This window comes from Pezoporus flaviventris, unplaced genomic scaffold (genome assembly GCF_033815535.1).
Source record: "Pezoporus flaviventris isolate CSIRO_AGI_PZ_B2104156 unplaced genomic scaffold, CSIRO_AGI_Pfla_v1 ptg000029l, whole genome shotgun sequence".
NCBI classification, from domain to species: domain Eukaryota; kingdom Metazoa; phylum Chordata; class Aves; order Psittaciformes; family Psittacidae; genus Pezoporus; species Pezoporus flaviventris.
In genome coordinates, this window is record NW_026892577.1 from 1,822,075 (window position 1) to 1,840,020 (window position 17,946).

Below are 17,946 nucleotides of genomic sequence, written 5' to 3' on the forward strand. Positions count from 1 at the left end.
GAAGGAAATATGATTATCCTCCATGAAATTGCTAGCTGAAGATAATTAACAGTTCAAATTTAGATACCCAACTATAATTACATGTGCTGCAGTAATATTTTATATAAATTATCACAAGGTAGCAAACAATTCTATGGAAATTCAATAATGTCCTCACTTTGACACACATAAATCATTTTAATTTTTCAAATGAATTAATGGCTTTTAAAATGTAAAAATCTTTTCATTTTTACAACTGACTGATTTCAATTATATAGTGAAAAAAAGGAGGAGGAGCTAGCTGTCCTTTCACTCAAAAGACAATATTTTCCAGTCTCCTGTCTTCTTTTTAGTGACACAGCAAGACATACCACAGACACATTCATCTAATTAGCACTTCATCAAGCAAATCAAGTGCAAACATGAACTGGAAGCAGCTTTGATATCACCACAGAAGGCAACTTCTCAGGGGTAATACAAAGGTAATCCACTGTAGAGTGACAAATAACAGTGGAACAGTTAATGGTGGAGATAAAGAGAAGATAAAATATTAGCCAATCAGCTAGACAATATCAAAAGGTGCTATTTCTTTTAATAACTGCTGTAGTAGTTCAGAACTGTTCTGATAGTCCTTATCTGTCCAAGACGACAACTCGCATCAAGGAAACTCCTCATCTGAGCATCAGAGACTATAACTGTTCTACAGAAGTTAGAAACCCAAGGAATCACTCTCTCTCCAAAACCAAGGAGCAGACTGGACCGACAGCAAAGTCACTTTGGAATAATCTTGAGAATGATTTCTGCTCAAATCAGTGGTTTAGCTAGGAGAAATGGGACACATCCAAGCAAATGCAGACCCTGGAATGTGACTCAGCTATCAAGACTATAGTTGCTAGTGATAAATAGGTGTTTCCAAGGTAAGCAATATAACCAGAATCAAGGCCAAACCATAGGCACATCCAAATTATACTCCTGCTCCTCATATTTAACTCCTACCCATTACCTACCCTACTGCAAGAGGTGTTTTCTGGAAACAGTGATACTCTCTTTTTCATTCTGACTCAGGCCACCTTGACATACAAAACAATACCAGAAAGTGATAGATACACTATTCTATTGCTTGATAGCATAAATATCTTTTAACCCTTGCCTTTAGACTTTTGTTATTTACAGCAACTAGCAATTCCATTTTTCTAGACAGGATCTTCCTGCATTCATTCACACAAAGTCACTGATTTCAAGCATGTAATGAAGGAAGAAAGCCAGAGCAGGGAAGACAGAGACCAGACCAGAATAGAATATTTGCAGTTGGAAGGGACCAATAATTATTACCTAGTCCGACTGCCTGACCATTTCAGGGCTGACCAAAAGTTAAGGGCATTGTCCAAATGCCTCTTAAATATTGACAGGGATGGGGCAGCGACCACCCCTCTCGGAAGCCTGCTCTGGAATTCAATCACCTCTCAGTAAAGAAATGCTTCCTCACATCCAATCTAAACCTTCCCCAGTGCAACTCTGAACCATTTGCATACATCCTATAACTGGATGAGATGAGCAAAGAAGACAGGCTAATAAACTGAAGAATAAAATGGCTAATCATGATAAAGAATTCCTTGAATCACTGACCACTCCTCACCAGTTCAAAACATATTCAGTCCCAAGTGTCTGTCTAAATGGTTTAGCGTGAGGTGTTCCTGCCCATGGCAGGGGGGTTGGAACTTGATGATCTTAAGGTCCTTTCCAACCCTAACTATTCTATGATTCTATATCGAAAACATCTGGCCAACCATTCTGATTTCTGTTTTCTCATTAATTTGCTCAGTAAAATCATCCAAAGATGTTTTTCTTCTCTCCCTTCTCCCCTGTAAATGAAAAATACATACACACACATACACACATTTTTAAAGACCTCTGCTATCACCCACTGAGCCCAACGCACACTGCCTTCCAACAATTGGAAACTTCTAGCATAAACATTTGCCATGAGTTTCTGGGGTTTTAAACAGGATGGAGAAACCCCAGACAGAGAGACTTCCAAAACCACTGCCTTAGTTTAGACCGAAAGAAGCTAAAACTAAAAGCCTCAAGAGAAAACCCCCATGGAGACCAGCTGATTGCAACAAAGCAGTATTAAAAATGTTTTGCATTAACATTTATTGTGCAGGTTTCCTTAGATAAATACTGGCTTCAGTATTTGCACAGTCCTCTGAGGAGGAAATAAATTACCTACTTGCTTCTCTGTAATAGCGGATGGTTTCTATGTAGAACTGACAGTAACAGCAAAATCTAAATGAGGCTTTCTGTAGATGTTCTGTACTTTTCTCTTTCTGATATAAATAATATGCTTGATTTTCTGCATTTATCTCAAAGCTCTTATCTCAAGAGACTTTTAATATCCCCTTGTTTATAAGAGACCTAAATCAGTGTTTATGCCTTTAGGATTTCTGCAATTTGATAAATCAGTCAGCTGCCCTTAAAGGAAGGTGTCTAGCATTTTAACTCTACAATCCCATTTGAAGCATTTTATTGATTCATTTCTCTTTTGCTTACAGCAGAACTGTAGTTGATACTCTTTATTGAAATAATTCTGATTGAGTCAGGATTATTTGCATTACAAGAACATGTCCTTATGTGAGTCAGCTCTATCACTCTTGCTGCTCAAAAGGGGTTTGCATCAACCAGCAGCATTTGGAGACTGATCACAACTAGCTTTTGTAGAATGGAAAATGCAACCCCCCAACTCATGAAAGTGACCACTCTGTAGGCAGATTTAAAGTCCCCATGGAAACAGAATGGTTGGGTTTACTTCCAAGTAGCTCTAGTCTAGGCAGAACACTCTCATACGCATTCTGGTTTATTCTTATCATGGGCTTGAAGACCACACCGTGATGTGAAAATACAGTGCTATAAGAAGGGACTGTCATAACACTGTCTTCAACAGCGTATGATTGATCAGAATGAAAATGCTGCCACAGAAAGTCTTAGAGATGTAGAAAATTACCCTACCAAGATGAAGAGCAAGGACAGCCTCTAGCAGTCATTCCTGATCAAACCTGATCAAAATGTTTCACAGCTGGTGGGACTGAGGGCAAATTCACACACAAATATCAGCTTCTACTTCTCAAAACAGGAATTCTGACAAGACTAATGATTCTCCATTTTCCTCTTTGCAGAGGAGGAGGAAGGGACACCCTTCACGAGGCCAGGCTTTGACCTGAAATTAAAGTTAGAAGAAAGAAAAGGTACATGTTTATGCTTGTATACAATGAACAGGTAACCAACACACTGTTTTGTTTGGGCTATTTACTTGCTTCTCATATGCAGGGCAGTAGCCAAGCTTCTCTTACCTTCAAAGTGCTGCCTAAAACAGCCCACTGTTAAGCTTACCTACCTTGAAGAAAACTCCACAATGAAGGACATATTACAAAGAAAGAGCTAATATGCATCTCATTTAGACACAACTCTATATTTGGGTTGTTTTTGCAGAGAAATGCTATACAAAACCATATTGAATGGATTTTGGAGTGTGATGTCAGTGCTATTTCATGGAATCTCAATGTTTGCAAGTTCTGTAATGAGACTTCTTCCTTAAAGATGCTCAGAAATTGATGCACCAACCTCGTCTGTCTGAGTTGAGTTGACAGCCATCCACTTTCAAATTAGTCTTGAGTTTTCTGACCCTTTTCACTCCAGAGAAGAGCTGTCACTGCAGTTCATAGACGTAAATTGATCTTTAGATCTTTGGTGTAACTCAAAGCCTTTTTAATTGAAAAGGTCAGTCAGAACAATAGTCTTAGTTCTACACAGAGCTAAAGCCAACAACATCACAACGAAGCCTTTTGCAGGCTGTGAAATCAAGCATATACCTTAAACTTAGCTTAAAAATTTGTCTTCAAAAGTTAAAGTTAAGCAAGAGAAAAGAGAGAAATAGACTGAGAAGTAACTAAGCTTCTTTCCTACACAAAAGAAAGCAAGCTGAACAGCTATAATAAACAAGAAACAGCAATAGATGCTGGAAAAACTGGTTTATTGAAGCTTAAGCTTAGAGATTTATGTAGACATCCAGCTAACTTTTCAACTTCAGCTCTCTTGAGAGTCATTCATTTTATTCCTCTTTAATGACACAGGATTCAAGACGGTTCCATCCTTTTGCTTACTCTCTTCTGAAGTCTCACTCTACTTTTGAGTTCCCTGCATGATCCGGTCGCCAGATTAGGAAAAGCAGAACCAAATAAAAAGGCTCCCCCTCCTCTCTCTTTGGCATCCTGTGTGAATCACAAATGACAGTGGACTGCAAGTCAGCAAATCACAGCCCTGAGATCAAGAAAACAACAGGCTCATTTGGTACAATTTCTGATCCTTCATGCAGTCCTTGGAATTGCTCAATAGCATGTTACCATGGAGAATCACAGTACTTCCAGCTTTTCTTCAAGAAGGTCTGTTGAATTTTCCTCGATAGCAGAGAGATGTAACTCCTCACGCTTCAGTTCTTTAGTCATTTTAATGAAAAAAGCTAGGTGCTTGTAAGCAAAGAGCTCTTACATGGCTTAGAAGCAAGCCTACTGCCTTCAGGGAAACTGATGGAAAGATAAGGACCTTTCCTTTCACCTGAAGATTTGATATATTTTCAGACAGAGAAGTAGTAAGCATTGACAAAGATGAATAGCTACATCTTTTCATAAAGAAAAGAGACAGATAAATAACCACCTTGTTTATCCCAATAATATGCATTATAGCTGCTTGATAAACTGGCACCTGAGCCAGTTTATACTCAAACTCTTGATAGCTTGTGAAAATTAACTATTGATTCTTCCTGGAAAAAGGGTGGAGCACAGACCTTCAGCATTCACCTTCTCTATTCTGCACAAGAGAACCATCTCCCATGTACTGCCTCCAAAGCTGGATATGCTGCCATTCCTGGACAAGACGGGATGCTCTGTAAGGGATGAGGTTGGTGACGTACATGATCATTTCCCTTATTGCCACCTGCCTTCAATAACAACCATCAAATGCAAATACCAACAGTAGCATTAGCTTTCCAGTAGAGACTCTTTCCATCTGTGAGGGCCTTACTAAAAAGCACTCCTAAGAAGTTAAAGCAGAAACTCCGCTTCCAGGAAATACCTCAGTGCTGGAGGGAAAGGGATGCATATTCTGAATATCTGTAGGATATGCAAAGGAAGAAATGCTGATGTGGTGAAAAAAAAGGAGTCAGCTGGGATTCCTCTCTCCTTATTCGATAGGGCTGGGGGACCTCTGCAGAAGAATTTTTCCTATATATTTTTAAGCTTGTTACAACAGACTGAGCAATTACTGCTTTAATTCATAATGGAATCTGGCTACTTAAAGAAGGAAACTGCTATTCAGGACTGGTCTGAAGATGTAACCTCGTTTATTACACCAGCAGTAACCAATTACTTTGTATTGCTGTTTGTACTTCCTTTCTTAGAGACTGTTCTGTCTCCCAACAAATGACCTCATATCCCATACTCTTATAATGAGCATAACCTAATTTTAAGATAACCAGATCCTACAGTGTGTAACATGCTCCACTGACAATGTTTTCTTAATGCAATATGTAAGGGCATAGTAGGTATTAAGATCCTAATTCCTTGACTACTGCTCTCATTAACCCTGCTTGTTGAAAACTTCTTAGCTGTAGTAATGATGACTACTAAGAGATTGGAATTCTCCAGGCAGTTCAGTTCTGCCATTGACTTTGATCAGAGCAAGATTATGCCCTTTAATAAGTTTATACCTGTGAGGGCTCATCCTAAATAATTAAACTGTGAAAAATCAGTTCTTCATGGTACAAGTGGTTACAACCCTGCAAAGCTGGTCACTGGAAACAAGTTACATTAGCAGTGACACATTACTACCTAGGTTTTATTTGTGTAAAAAGTGCAATTTGTTAAAAATAAACAGTGAAAGGAACTGAAAAACATGAATTCCTTGTAAAATTGGGGTCAACCAATACATAAAATTTAAGTGTTTATGTGCTATTGACCATCTTGTCTACTAAGACTGTGATGTAAGTATAAACTATAGCTTGAAAGGCAGAGAAAAATCATTTCCTTCTCCATTTTTAAAAGGCCATATCAAAACACATCAAGACACTGTCATTCATCAAGGAGGTAATTTAGAAATATACGACATAATAGTCACTGTTATTGTCCCCACAAATACTCCGATTACATGCTTAATGTCAGATTTCTGATTAAATTCTCGTATCTCTTCAGCTGTATTAAAAAGTAACCACTATAACTCTCTTTAAATAATATAATGCAAAGAAGAAAAAACCCCAACACCCTAAAAACCACAAACACAAGAAATAAGAGCTCTTGTACAGCACTATGTTAACATTCACTCTGGAAGCTGAAAACAAACTGAGATGTTATTGGGAAACGGTTTCTTCAAATCTTGATTTTTTCCTTGCTAAAAGGAGCCTCAGGAATCAATACAGAATTCTGTTAAAAAATAAAACTAAAACCAATGGCACAGTTTAACCAAAAGTCAACTTTCCAAGCTAAATTATTACATTGCGGCTACAAAAATGAAATCACAGGAGTATTTTATTTATTTTGCTGCTAGCGCACAACTTTTATACAGATTTCTTTTTAATGATTTTATTCCCATGAATCTATCCCATCCAACATCGGATTTTAAGTTTAATTATCTCTGCAGCCACCGAGTTATTCCATTGACTCATTTTTATCACGTTTGGTTTTCAGTCAGTTGATGTCAAATCCACTAGTGTCAATTAGGACCTTCCTCTCTGGGATCAATAGCCAATATCAATCTCCTGAAGCTCAACACGGGGAACTACGAAGTCCTGTATCAAGGAAAGAAAAGCCAGGCTCCTCTCTGCAGGAGCCAGTAAAAGGAGAAGAGACAATGGGCACAAATTGAAGGACAGGAAATTGCATTTAAACACAACAACATTTTCACTGTGAGAGTGGTCAAACACTGGAACAGGTTCCCCTATGAGAAAGATCGTGAAATGCCCATCTTCAATTACATGCAAATTTCAGCCGGACACCATCCTGAAGTACCTACTCTCACTGACCCTTCTTTGGCCATGGGTTGGGACTTAAGGATTTCCAGAGGTACCTACAACCTAACAAGTCTGGGGATGAAGCTATAAGCTGCTACAAACCCAACTAGTATGTGATTATTCATTTATTCACAGCAAACATCAATTTCAAGATGTGTATGTGGATATTCATGAGAACCATGGCCTCAATCTGCCAATACTAAGCAGCACAGGCTCCAAGGAGGTTAAATTAAACTTTTACCAAGCCATTCTTTATTCCTTCAGCACAAAGGTATCAGACCCAGTTTCATACAACCTCCTCAGATCTATGCCAGCAATCCCTTAGCTGAGAAACATAGCTTAAATAGTTCTGACCAATTCAAAACCAACACATTTTCAAATAGTCACTAAATAAAGCTAAGGCTAAAATTCTGGCAACTGCAATCTGCTTGCAAATGTTGTGAGTAGAATAAGAGCTTTAGGGGACTTATATCATGGTTAATCACTTCCTCTAAGAAAGCACATACAGTCAAGAATTTGGCATTTCATTCACACAGGATTTTTGCTGTTTCTAAATAAAATGTGTTATGTTACTATTATTTCTCCATCGTTGCTTGTACAAGCACTTCCACGTCAGTATATCAGATATCTGACTGTCTAGGAATTTTACTTCCCCTAAACAACCCGTTTTACTGAATTCTATTTGAAGCAAGTCTGTATGCTGAGTTGCTGCTGTTATCTGAGAAAGTTTCAGGAGAGAGTCCATTCAGAAATCATTTATATAACAAGCAGATCAGAACACAATGCTATGGGGTTTGCTGCTTCTGCAAGCTGTATTTACATCAGAATGGTCTATTGCTTGTTGAGCTCAGACACGAAACAGGTCTACGGACACAGCCTTTCTCTGCACATGATATGGCTTTGGACTCTCTGCCATCACACTTCACAACATTCATAACCAGACACAAAAACCCAAGACCATTCTGTGGCTGCAGCAATGTTTCTCACTGGCAGCTCAGTGATGTCTAGTTCCTTTCCTTTGTTTATCCACTTACTACCCAGTAAGTAACATTTGAACATAAGCAAACATCTAAGGTCAGATCTAATGAGGAAGTTGACGCAGTTTTGGCAGTGGATCAAGACTCATTCATTAAACTGTATTAACCTAAACACAGAATCCTTTTGCAGCGCTTTTTAGCTTGCTAGTGGTGGCCTATCCTCATTCATACAAATGTATTCTGGTCAAAGACTCAGTTAAAATGCCATGGACCAGGTGTTTCTCCCTCTGATTTAGCCAAATCTGTACCCAAAACTTGATTCCACCAACTTGGAAAGATGATCTGGATTTGTATTTTAAGTCAAAATCTTCAGGCACAATTAGAACAAGACTTGGATTTCTATGAATTTTTGCTTCTAAAACATGCTTTCTTTGATAGCTGTTTATCCTGCCTTTCTTAGCATCCCTCAGTTTCTAACTCTTCATTCCCTACGCTGGCTTCCTACATCACTCACACAAAGTACGTTCAACTCCTCCACTTGTAAAAATCTATGTGCAGTCTTGGTAAATGGTGACTTAAATCAATAGCCAGTCAGCATACAAATTGTCTAACATCATACATTAAGTAGATAGGTGTTCATTCTTGGTCCTATTAAGATACTAAGGCCAGCCTTTTAAAGATTTCAGACCTAAAGAACAGAAATCTGCTTCCATTCGTTTGTTCCTTTTCCAAAATTGCTTGATTTTAAATGCACCCTGAAATTAATTTCCTTGGTTTGCATTTTAGAGTGCCTTAAGGGATTTTAAGAAGCCTGGAGCATATATCATGATAGTATCTATTTTAAAGGGCATCTATTATGATAGCGATACTATCTGACAAGAAATCTGCATCTAAACTTACCCTTAACACAGGCAACTTACAGCATGTACAATTATATCACACAGATGAACACTGTATCACTTGTCAAGGATTATATAAACAGGCTTTAAAACAGAATATCAGTGATACTCTGACAAGCTACTAAAACAGCATCTCATCCTTGTATAAGCTGGTAGTCAGCTCTTTTTGCATCAGTCCCCACAAACAGCATAAGAACCAAGAGAGACATAAAGTCTCATCTCATTCCAGCACATGTATCCCTCCCTCCTCCTCTCCATTGTATCTAGTTCTACCATATAATTCTGTCAGACATGATCAGACGTTTTCCAATGGTTTTGATACCTGGAGAGTTCCACAGTGCAGTAGCCCAAAGAATTAGCTCCTGAACTCCTTATTAGCATACTTGGTGAGAAAAACAAGCAAATGTGCTACCAATGATATACATAAGCACAGAAAATGGTGTTAGCATGACAGCAAAAACATAAATTGTGCAGCAAATTACTGGAACACATAATAAACTGCAACATTGAACTGTAGCTTAATAAAGGAGAATCAAATGACACAAGGAATTCAGGGAAACTTGAAATGAGGCACCAAGCTCAGAAAAGAAATGTCCAACTAGGTGGCTCAAGATTAGGTCAGAGAAAGGTATTTATTCTAGACTGAACTCACAAACCATGTAGTAACCAGCCTAATTTTGAGCTGTAGAAAAATCCTACTATGCAAGATGCTGAAAATTTTGAAAATTTTTCAGGAATAAAAAAATTTTCAGGAATCATCTGTACACAGCAATAAACTGATATATTGTAATGATACAAGAAAGCTTTTCCATCTTCAGTGCATGTGAATGTATGTGTATACCTGAAAGGCAAAAGCCTGCTTCCAGACTGAATTCTGTAAGATTGCAGCATCCATGGCTTCCAGGTCAAACCTTCCCAAACCAGACGGAGGATAGAAGATACTCTCAAACTCCAATGTTCTTTGCATATTAAGGGTTTAACTGAGCCCTACTGCTCAGAACAGGGTAAAAAAACCAAAAACAACCCATAATTTTTTAAAACATTCCCCTGTGCTTAAGGAAAGAATTGAATTTTGACTGGCATGCAACTGAAATCTGGACTTGTCATTATCTCTTAAAGCTATAATGTATGACAGATTTAGGGAGAACACCTACATCTGATACCGCCTCTGTGTGCACCTCTCCCAGAGCTCTCTAGTGGACCCTTCACCCTTTGCGACGATTGTAAGCTGCCACTCATTAACCCTAGGTCCTTTATGGAAATATGAGCTCTCATATAGAAAACATGCTCAGGATTTCTGTCAGCTCCATTAGACATCCTTGATACACAGTTTTCTATTCACAAATAGAATCAGTCTGCCCAGTGCATGGAAAAAAAAACCCTGATGGTTTGTAGGCTGAGCATGCTCCCTGAAGAAATTTCAGTACATTATCTGAACAAAGATATTTACCTGATTATAGCAATGGCAATTTAAGACTAATTCAGGGACTAGAAAACCCATTAGTATAATGTATGCCTGCAAATTCAGTGGTCTTTCCAGCTACCAGCTATGCGTGTGGCTTATGCAATTAACTGGTTTGTGTTCATTCACCATTTTATTTCCTCTTATCAATGGGTTTTCATGTGTTGCATTCAGTTAAATACTCTTTATTCGTACTTTGCATTTTTCAGCAGCTGGTATGCTGGGTAATCATAACACTTCTTAATTCCAGACAATAAAAGCTTTATGTTGCTTTCTGCATAATTTGTTCTGCTTGTTTCCTTAAATACACTAACTCATCCTTGTTTGTATGTCCATCCATTTGGTTGCTTATGGCATTTTTTAACCTGTTGCTTGCTGCTGCTGCTGTTTGAATCTTTCTGCAAAGAGAGAAGAATGGTGAAGGGTCTTGTATCAGTCCATCAGCAGTTGCATTATGTACTTTCCAGCGTGGCAAGGAGTGATCTGAAGAAACAGCACATTGTGCTGCACATCAGGAGGCTGAAGGAGGGAGACATGACAAGAAAACCCCTCCAAGCCAAACAGCAAAGGACAGTTGCCAGCATCCTCCACCAAACATAAGACAAAGTTTCTTCAGAAGCTCACTACAGAGAAGGCTGAATGCCTCCAATTCCTTACTACAGTGTAATTGGCTTTGGATGTTCAGAAATTTCCACTATGGTCAGAACTATGTTTGAGAGAGACTTGCTTCTTATTTGGATAACAAGCTTGCAAAGTGCAGCTAAAACAAACCCTGAGGAGTATAGGGTCTTGCTCCACATATCTTGAGAGGTAGGATGCTGTGAGGTATGTCCAAGGCAGGCTGCCTCAAGGTTCTCTACAGAAGACACACAGGAAGGACACAAGCAGGCGGAAGAAACGCTGCATTTATGATCTTCATAAACATAATTCTTTCCATCAGGTATGGGCATACAGAAGCTGCAGGGTATCTCCACAGGTAGTAACTTTAAATATCGTAAAATTGTCAATGGATCATAAAACCATGGAAATACTAAAAAAAGACAGACCTACATTTTGGAAGTGGTGTACTTAGAATAGCTACATGGAAGCCTGACACTCAGAAACACCTTTGAGCTACTGGACCCGGGCACGAGCCTTGGCTCCCTACCGCCAGTTGCTGGTTCTCTCAAACAAGATATACTGGCAGTTCAACTGGAAAAGAAGCAAAAAAGTGCCCCAAACAATCCAGAAGGTTCAAGGACTTCTTTGACCCATTAAAACACGCCCTGTGTGAGTTTCAATGGAGTCATTGAACTTTGGGGCTGTGCTTGTGTAGGTTCTGAATTCAAGTCGCTGTTGCAAGAAGTTACCAAGAGGAGACTCCCAACTTCAACAGTCTTTCAGAGAAAAAAGGACAGCAAAAGACAGAGCTAGGAGGCAGCAGCCTTGAATGAGGTATGCCAGCTCAAGGTACATTTTTAGTAGCCACTGCAGGTAGATTCCTGCTCCTTGTTCAGAGAAGGTAATAGCAACACAACTGGTCGTGGGTCAGCAGCCTGTTCTCATTAGGTACAAAATGCCTCATTTGTTTCAGGAAACCATAGCTTGCATTTATCTGCAAGTCACTCTTTGACTTTACAAAACAGTTTGTGCTCCATACGTTTCTCTTGTCTGTATTACATATACTCCTTGGCACAGGGAGATGAAAGACATGGTAATTTAAGCCAAGAAAATCATCTGTGCTTTAATAAGGAGAACACACTTTCCTTCAGGGCACAAGCTGACTCTCAAAGTGGAAGACAGGTAGTTCACAACATTTTTATTGAGTACTCAAGGTCAGGTCAGGCCATCTGGGCTGTCAGTACTGTCACTCTTGTTATACATCCCCGCACTACTTTCTTACAGCACAACATTCACAGCACCGCAGATTTTTGTATTAAAGGCTTCATTTTTCACAGATGAGGTTTTAGATCCTGGTATAACAAAGCCTTTGATTGACAGCCTGTCCAAGGAATGCTCTAAGAAAAACTCTTCTGAAGATGAAAATGGCTCTTGACTGAAGCTGCTAACCTCTCTTTATGAGCTGCCTGGCAGCTTCTATGTGTGATTTATTTTCTTCATGTGTTCAAGTGAAGTAGAAAATGCCAAACTCTAGTGGGCTACTTGTACCTATCATTCCAAAGACAGGTACTGTAGTTTATGGCAACTTCCATCCTCCACATCGATGCTGCTGCAGGCCATGAAAATAGACAAAAAGCCCACAAGAAAACACAAACAGTAACAAAAAAACACCTTTTTTGGTGCTGCCTCATGAATTCCAAGCCAAACAGATAAAGGATGACAGAAAACTTAGAACGGAACTCCTTCATTTTACTTAGTAGCAATCTTTTTGCTGCAGGAAGGGAGAAAGGAGCCAAGAGAAAAACTTTGGACCGAGTTTATGGGAAGAAAGCTTGCAGTTACCTACATGTTAAGAGGGCAGGAAGAAGAGGTTTTTGAAGGTAAGAGGATGATTTTCCACAGGGAGTGGGAGGTAGAGGAGGTAAAGTTCATACCTTACACAAACCAAAACACTGAAAATGGAGAATTACAGTAAAATTTCCAAATGTGAACTATTAGGCTCTCAACATCCTCATTGCTTTACAGGTCCAGGAAGGTAGTATTGTGTTTCCCATCTTATGTTTTGCTTTTCATTCTTCAGTTTAAGGGGGGATGAAGTAACAGCAAGAAACTAAATTTATTATCACTATTATAAACTGTTCTTGGTAAAATAATACTGTCGATCCTGGTTATCTAAATTATTTTGCTACACACCAGGAGCACAGGTTATCATTTTAAGATTATCAAATTTAAATGGTTTCTTTCTCCATTCTGAGACTAAGATACATGTGGATTTTAAGGCTTCAAAACACACAGTCTTGTCAGAGACTTAGACATTATAAGATTTGGCTTCAAACAGCTGACTACTTCAAGCAGCTGCAGAATTGCCTCACTTCAGCATACACTTACCAACAGATAAAAATCACTGCATACATAATATCTTTTCATTCTTATCACATTGTAATAAAAGGCTTTGTAGCAGGAAATATAGTCAGCTCAGCCACATGCTAATGTAATACTAGTCAGTGATGGAGAAAGCTGTTCTCATATAATTTTGATCAAAATACACTGGGCCATCGTTCTACTCCAATTCAATTTTGTGGAAGCTGCAGTAACATAACTCCGAGTTTATAAACCCAAAACCAGTTCAAAGCAAAACCCCAGTATACAATCTGTGGCTGCCCAACTGGCACAGGGACAAAGCACTTCACTGTGTTACAAGCAGTCTTGGTAAGAAAACTAGTATGTGTGCCAGGGATAAGCAGACCATGCTACAACTACTGCTTTTCTAGTCTGTGCAAAAGCACATTGGGTATGTTCTGCACCTCACACTTTGCAGCCTCCAAGTAAACTGCTGCAGTTTAGGAACCTGATGAACTATAGCACTTGCTGAGTAGTACATCAGTGTAGACATGCACTTATTTTAAACCTTTGTTGTTACTACACTGATGATAGAATACTGAGCCAACAGGATTATAATTGAGACAACCAGATCTGAAGAGACTATAATTAGCAATAAATACCATTTGTTCTAAACAGCATATGATATATTCTGCTATTGCCTCTTTAATGAAATTGAAGCTTATAAACAAAATCTGAAACTGCTAAGTTGATTTATTGTTTAGGATTATAAAGCTTATTGTTTAGGATTATAAAGTTTATAACACACGCACAAACATCTACTGCTGACTTACCTGTTTCTGGGACTCAAACAAGAAAAAGGGTGAAAGATCAGCTAAGAATTTCATTCATCTCATTACACAACTGTGCAATTAGGCAATTTGAAGCTCTTTAAACAAAGATCAGAACAACAAGTTCCATAGATATTACTTACTGGTACTTAATTGGTATTTCGTAGAAACAGAACAGCCAAGCAACAAAAATATTGGCCAAAAAAAATCCAAAAAGCTGATAGTAATCAAGTTATTGTACAGATGAAAACAAGTCTTATTAGACACTTGACATAAAACACTCTAGAAGTCAGCTCCTCAAGGCAAAGAAAGGAACCTTTGTAAATGTCTGAGTTAACACAACTAATTACATCAGATCTATGAGTTTTCATAACACCACCTAAGTATCTGTCAGAATACAGCATAAAACTAGGAGTATCTGCTCAAACCATCAGACCTAGACTGAGGACCACTTCGGAGTCAGACACAGTGTAAAGTCACTGTGCTGTCCTGAGAGCAGACACTCCAAACCTGGAGCACTGTGTGCAGTTGTGGTGTCCTGCCCATGGCAGGGCAGTTGGAACTAGAGGATCTTAAGGTCCTTTCCGAACCAAACCATTCTATGATTCAAATTAACCTCTCTTTCCTGCCTATCTGCTCCTCTAAATAAAATACTATTTATAGATCTATTCCCCCACTACACACTACCTCTGCGCTCTCAGGCTGAAAAAAAAGTCAGGACATTCCACCTATTCTCCTCTGTTTGCTTGCACTGAGCTAGCATTTACCCCTGCCTGTGCCCAGGCAGGGCAGTCCATTGGCAGTAGACATCTGAGCATGGAAGTATAAAAACCCCTCAGAATCAAGGCCCACACAGAGAAGGATCCCTTCTTTAGCCACAGCCAGCAGTGGATACTGTCAGAAGAATAAGAAAACAGGGAATGAAAAAGCCACCCTTCTACTGGCAGATTACCATAGCTTGTAGTGCTATAGAGACTTCTTGAACCTCACTTTGTATCCAGGTCATTAGGATGGACAGCATCAAAATGATCCAAAATGATCTCTATGCATTCCATTTTACCCTTTCCACCTTCAAGCATAAAACTTCCTATGAAGAACCCTTAATGATAAAAGCAGTTGAACTGTCTTTGTCACTGGAACTTTGGTTTAATAGATGTAGTACTTGAAAGATATCAACTAGCTCTTGTTAGAACTATGCCGGTCAGACATGCCTTGTCATGTTTCATACTTCAATGGAATACAACAAAATAAGTAAGTACTATAAAGACAAAGGTTGCATACAGAGGTCTGCATCAGGGAACAGATACCCCCTCAGAAACACACACGCGTTCTTAACCTTGAATAGTGCTTCACTCTACTGATGGTCCTGTTATGGCTCTCAGTGATGTCAGGTGGTTCTCAAGATAAGAACAGGCTCACAACTTTATTTCTGGCAGTGGTGACCTAAGACAGAAGTCCAAGCCCCTCCAGCAAAAATCAGCAAAAAACAATAGGACGCCTTTCCGGAACAACCTTATAGACATTTGGTCCAAAGAGCATGGCGTTGAGTGGGTATATCACATCCCCTACCATGCACCAGCCTCTGGGAAAATCGAACAGTACAATGGGCTGTTAAAAACTACACTGAGAGCAATGGGTGGGGGAACTTTCAAGCATTGGCATACACACTTACCAAAGGCCACCTGGTTGGTCAACACCAGAGGATCTGCCAACAGGGCTGGCCCAGCCCAGTCAGAACTTTCACATATTGTAGAGGGGGACAGAGTTCCTGTGGTGCACATAAAGAATTTGCTGGGGAAGACAGTCTGGGTTATTCCTGCTTCAGGTAAAGGCAGACCCACTCGTGGGATTGCTTTTGCTCAGGGACCTGGATATACTTGGTGGGTAATGTGGGAAGATGGGGAAGTCCGATGTATACCTCAAGGAGATTTGATTTTAGGGGAAAACAGCCAGTGAACTCAACTGTATGCTATTGCCTGCTATGTAATACTTTTATAACCCATCAACTAGATGTCTCCAGGTCACCAGCGACTAGCCCTGACTTCCCTCAAACCATCATCCCAACAGAGAATGAGCTTTAGTGCAGAACTTGTATGGTTCTATCAAAGGAATGACCAGCATCAGCAGGCAACAGTCCAATACTGCACACAGCCTTTCTTGCCCTGAAAGGTTGTTACAAGGGATGGAACCTGACATCATGGACCAAATGGACTCGGCAGCATTATAGGGATTGGTCCATGCACTAAGAAATGATCTCTTTCTCTTGGTCTGTGTGTGTATGTGGATGTATATATATGTGAGAGCAATGGTATATTGATAATGTGGGATCTGAGCATGACGTGAATGGTATGGAATAAGGGGTGGATATTGTCCTGGGTTCAGCAGTAGCAGTCAATTTTTCTCCTTCTTAGTATCTGGTGCAGCGCTGTGTTTTTGACTTTCAGCCTGGGAACAGTGCTGATGGCACCGATGTTTTGAGTTGTTGCTAAGTGATGTTTGCCCTGACCAAGGATTTTGTGAGGCTTATGCTCTGCTGGGGAGGAGGGGAAGCCAGGGGGAAGCAGAGATAGGACACCTGACCCAGGCTAGCCAAAGAGGTATTCCATACCACAGCACGTCATGCCCGGGGTGGGGGTAACTGGGAGTTACCCAGAAGGACACAGGGTCTTCTGGGTTGGGCTCGTTTCAGTGGGTGGTATCGTATTCTCTTCCCTTGTTATTTTCTCTTATCATTACTATTATTGGTGGAAGCAGCAGTGGTTTATGTTATACCTTAGTTACTGGCCTGTTCTTATCTCAACCCGTGGGAGTTACATTCTTTCGATTCTCCTCTCCATCCCTCTGGGAGCAGGGAGGGGAGAAAGAAAGAGGGAGGAAATGGGGGGAGAGAGTGAACGAGCTGTCTGGCTGGGTTTAAACCACGACAACGATCTAACAAAAAAAGAGCAGTTCCGAAACACAGATAGGACAGCTTCTTACAAAAGAGGCACTGCATTTAAATGAACTTACAGGAAGAGTGGATACTTGGAAAGCTTTTTCTGCCTTCAGACACCAGATCTGGATCACCTGTGCAGTGCATTTCAGAGTTCATTACTCCATCTGGAAAGCAGCGGTAAAAGAAATCGGGACGCGGTCTACAAAAAACACCATGGATATTAAGAATATAAAAGCCGTAGTAGCAAATAAACCTCAAAGTAGTTATTACATTTAGTGCTTATTACATACAGAGTTCATTCCCTCCATTAACACAGCAACATCTTTTAGACTGGAAAAGACCTTTAAGATGACAGAGTCCAACAGTATACCTAACACTGGCAAGTCCAGCCTAGGACATGTCCCTCAATTCAAAGTCACTTTCCTTGCACGCAGGCTATCTCAGGGAAGCTACCAGTGAAGCGTACAAGGGGGAGTTGTCTCGGAAAATCATACTGTCATACTGATCCTGAGCTAATAAACCATGTAGAGAAGCAAGACCAGAGACACACTGACAGAGCAACTAGTTGGCTTGAAGTACAGGCAAAATGAGCTCATGTCTGCCTGAAGAAGAGAGTGCAGACGTTCTTAATTGTGTTTCAAAAGCACTCTTAAAGTGCCAAGTACCATTATTGTCAGGGCGTTTGTAGCAGAGAGGGTTCATCAGAAACCAAGCAAAACTACTGCTTCCTCAATGCAAAAAAGGTGAACAAAAATTGCAGCATTGGTCTCTATTAAATAGCGTATTAAAGCCAAATATACATTTTTCAGATGAAATTATTTAAAATTCTGATGAAGAGCCAAATAGTACCTAAAAAAAAAAGTTAATTTC

At 39.7% G+C, this 17,946-nt stretch overlaps 1 protein-coding gene across 4 annotated transcripts in view; it reads right to left on the reverse strand.

The window, feature by feature from the left end:
- The window catches only part of PLPP4 (phospholipid phosphatase 4), a 61,784-nt gene that overhangs the window by 14,176 nt on the left and 29,662 nt on the right, over positions 1 to 17,946 (reverse strand). For 3 of the 4 annotated variants that reach the window (XR_009744326.1, XM_061458622.1, XM_061458623.1), the window contains exon 5: positions 17,151 to 17,275. The exons of the other annotated variant lie outside the window; for it this stretch is intronic. Coding sequence is in view for 2 of the 3 variants with exons in the window: in XM_061458622.1 (XP_061314606.1) it covers positions 17,151 to 17,275 (125 nt within the window). In the remaining variant the exon portion in view is untranslated. The remainder of the gene's footprint in view (positions 1 to 17,150; positions 17,276 to 17,946) is intronic. 4 annotated transcript variants of the gene reach the window in all.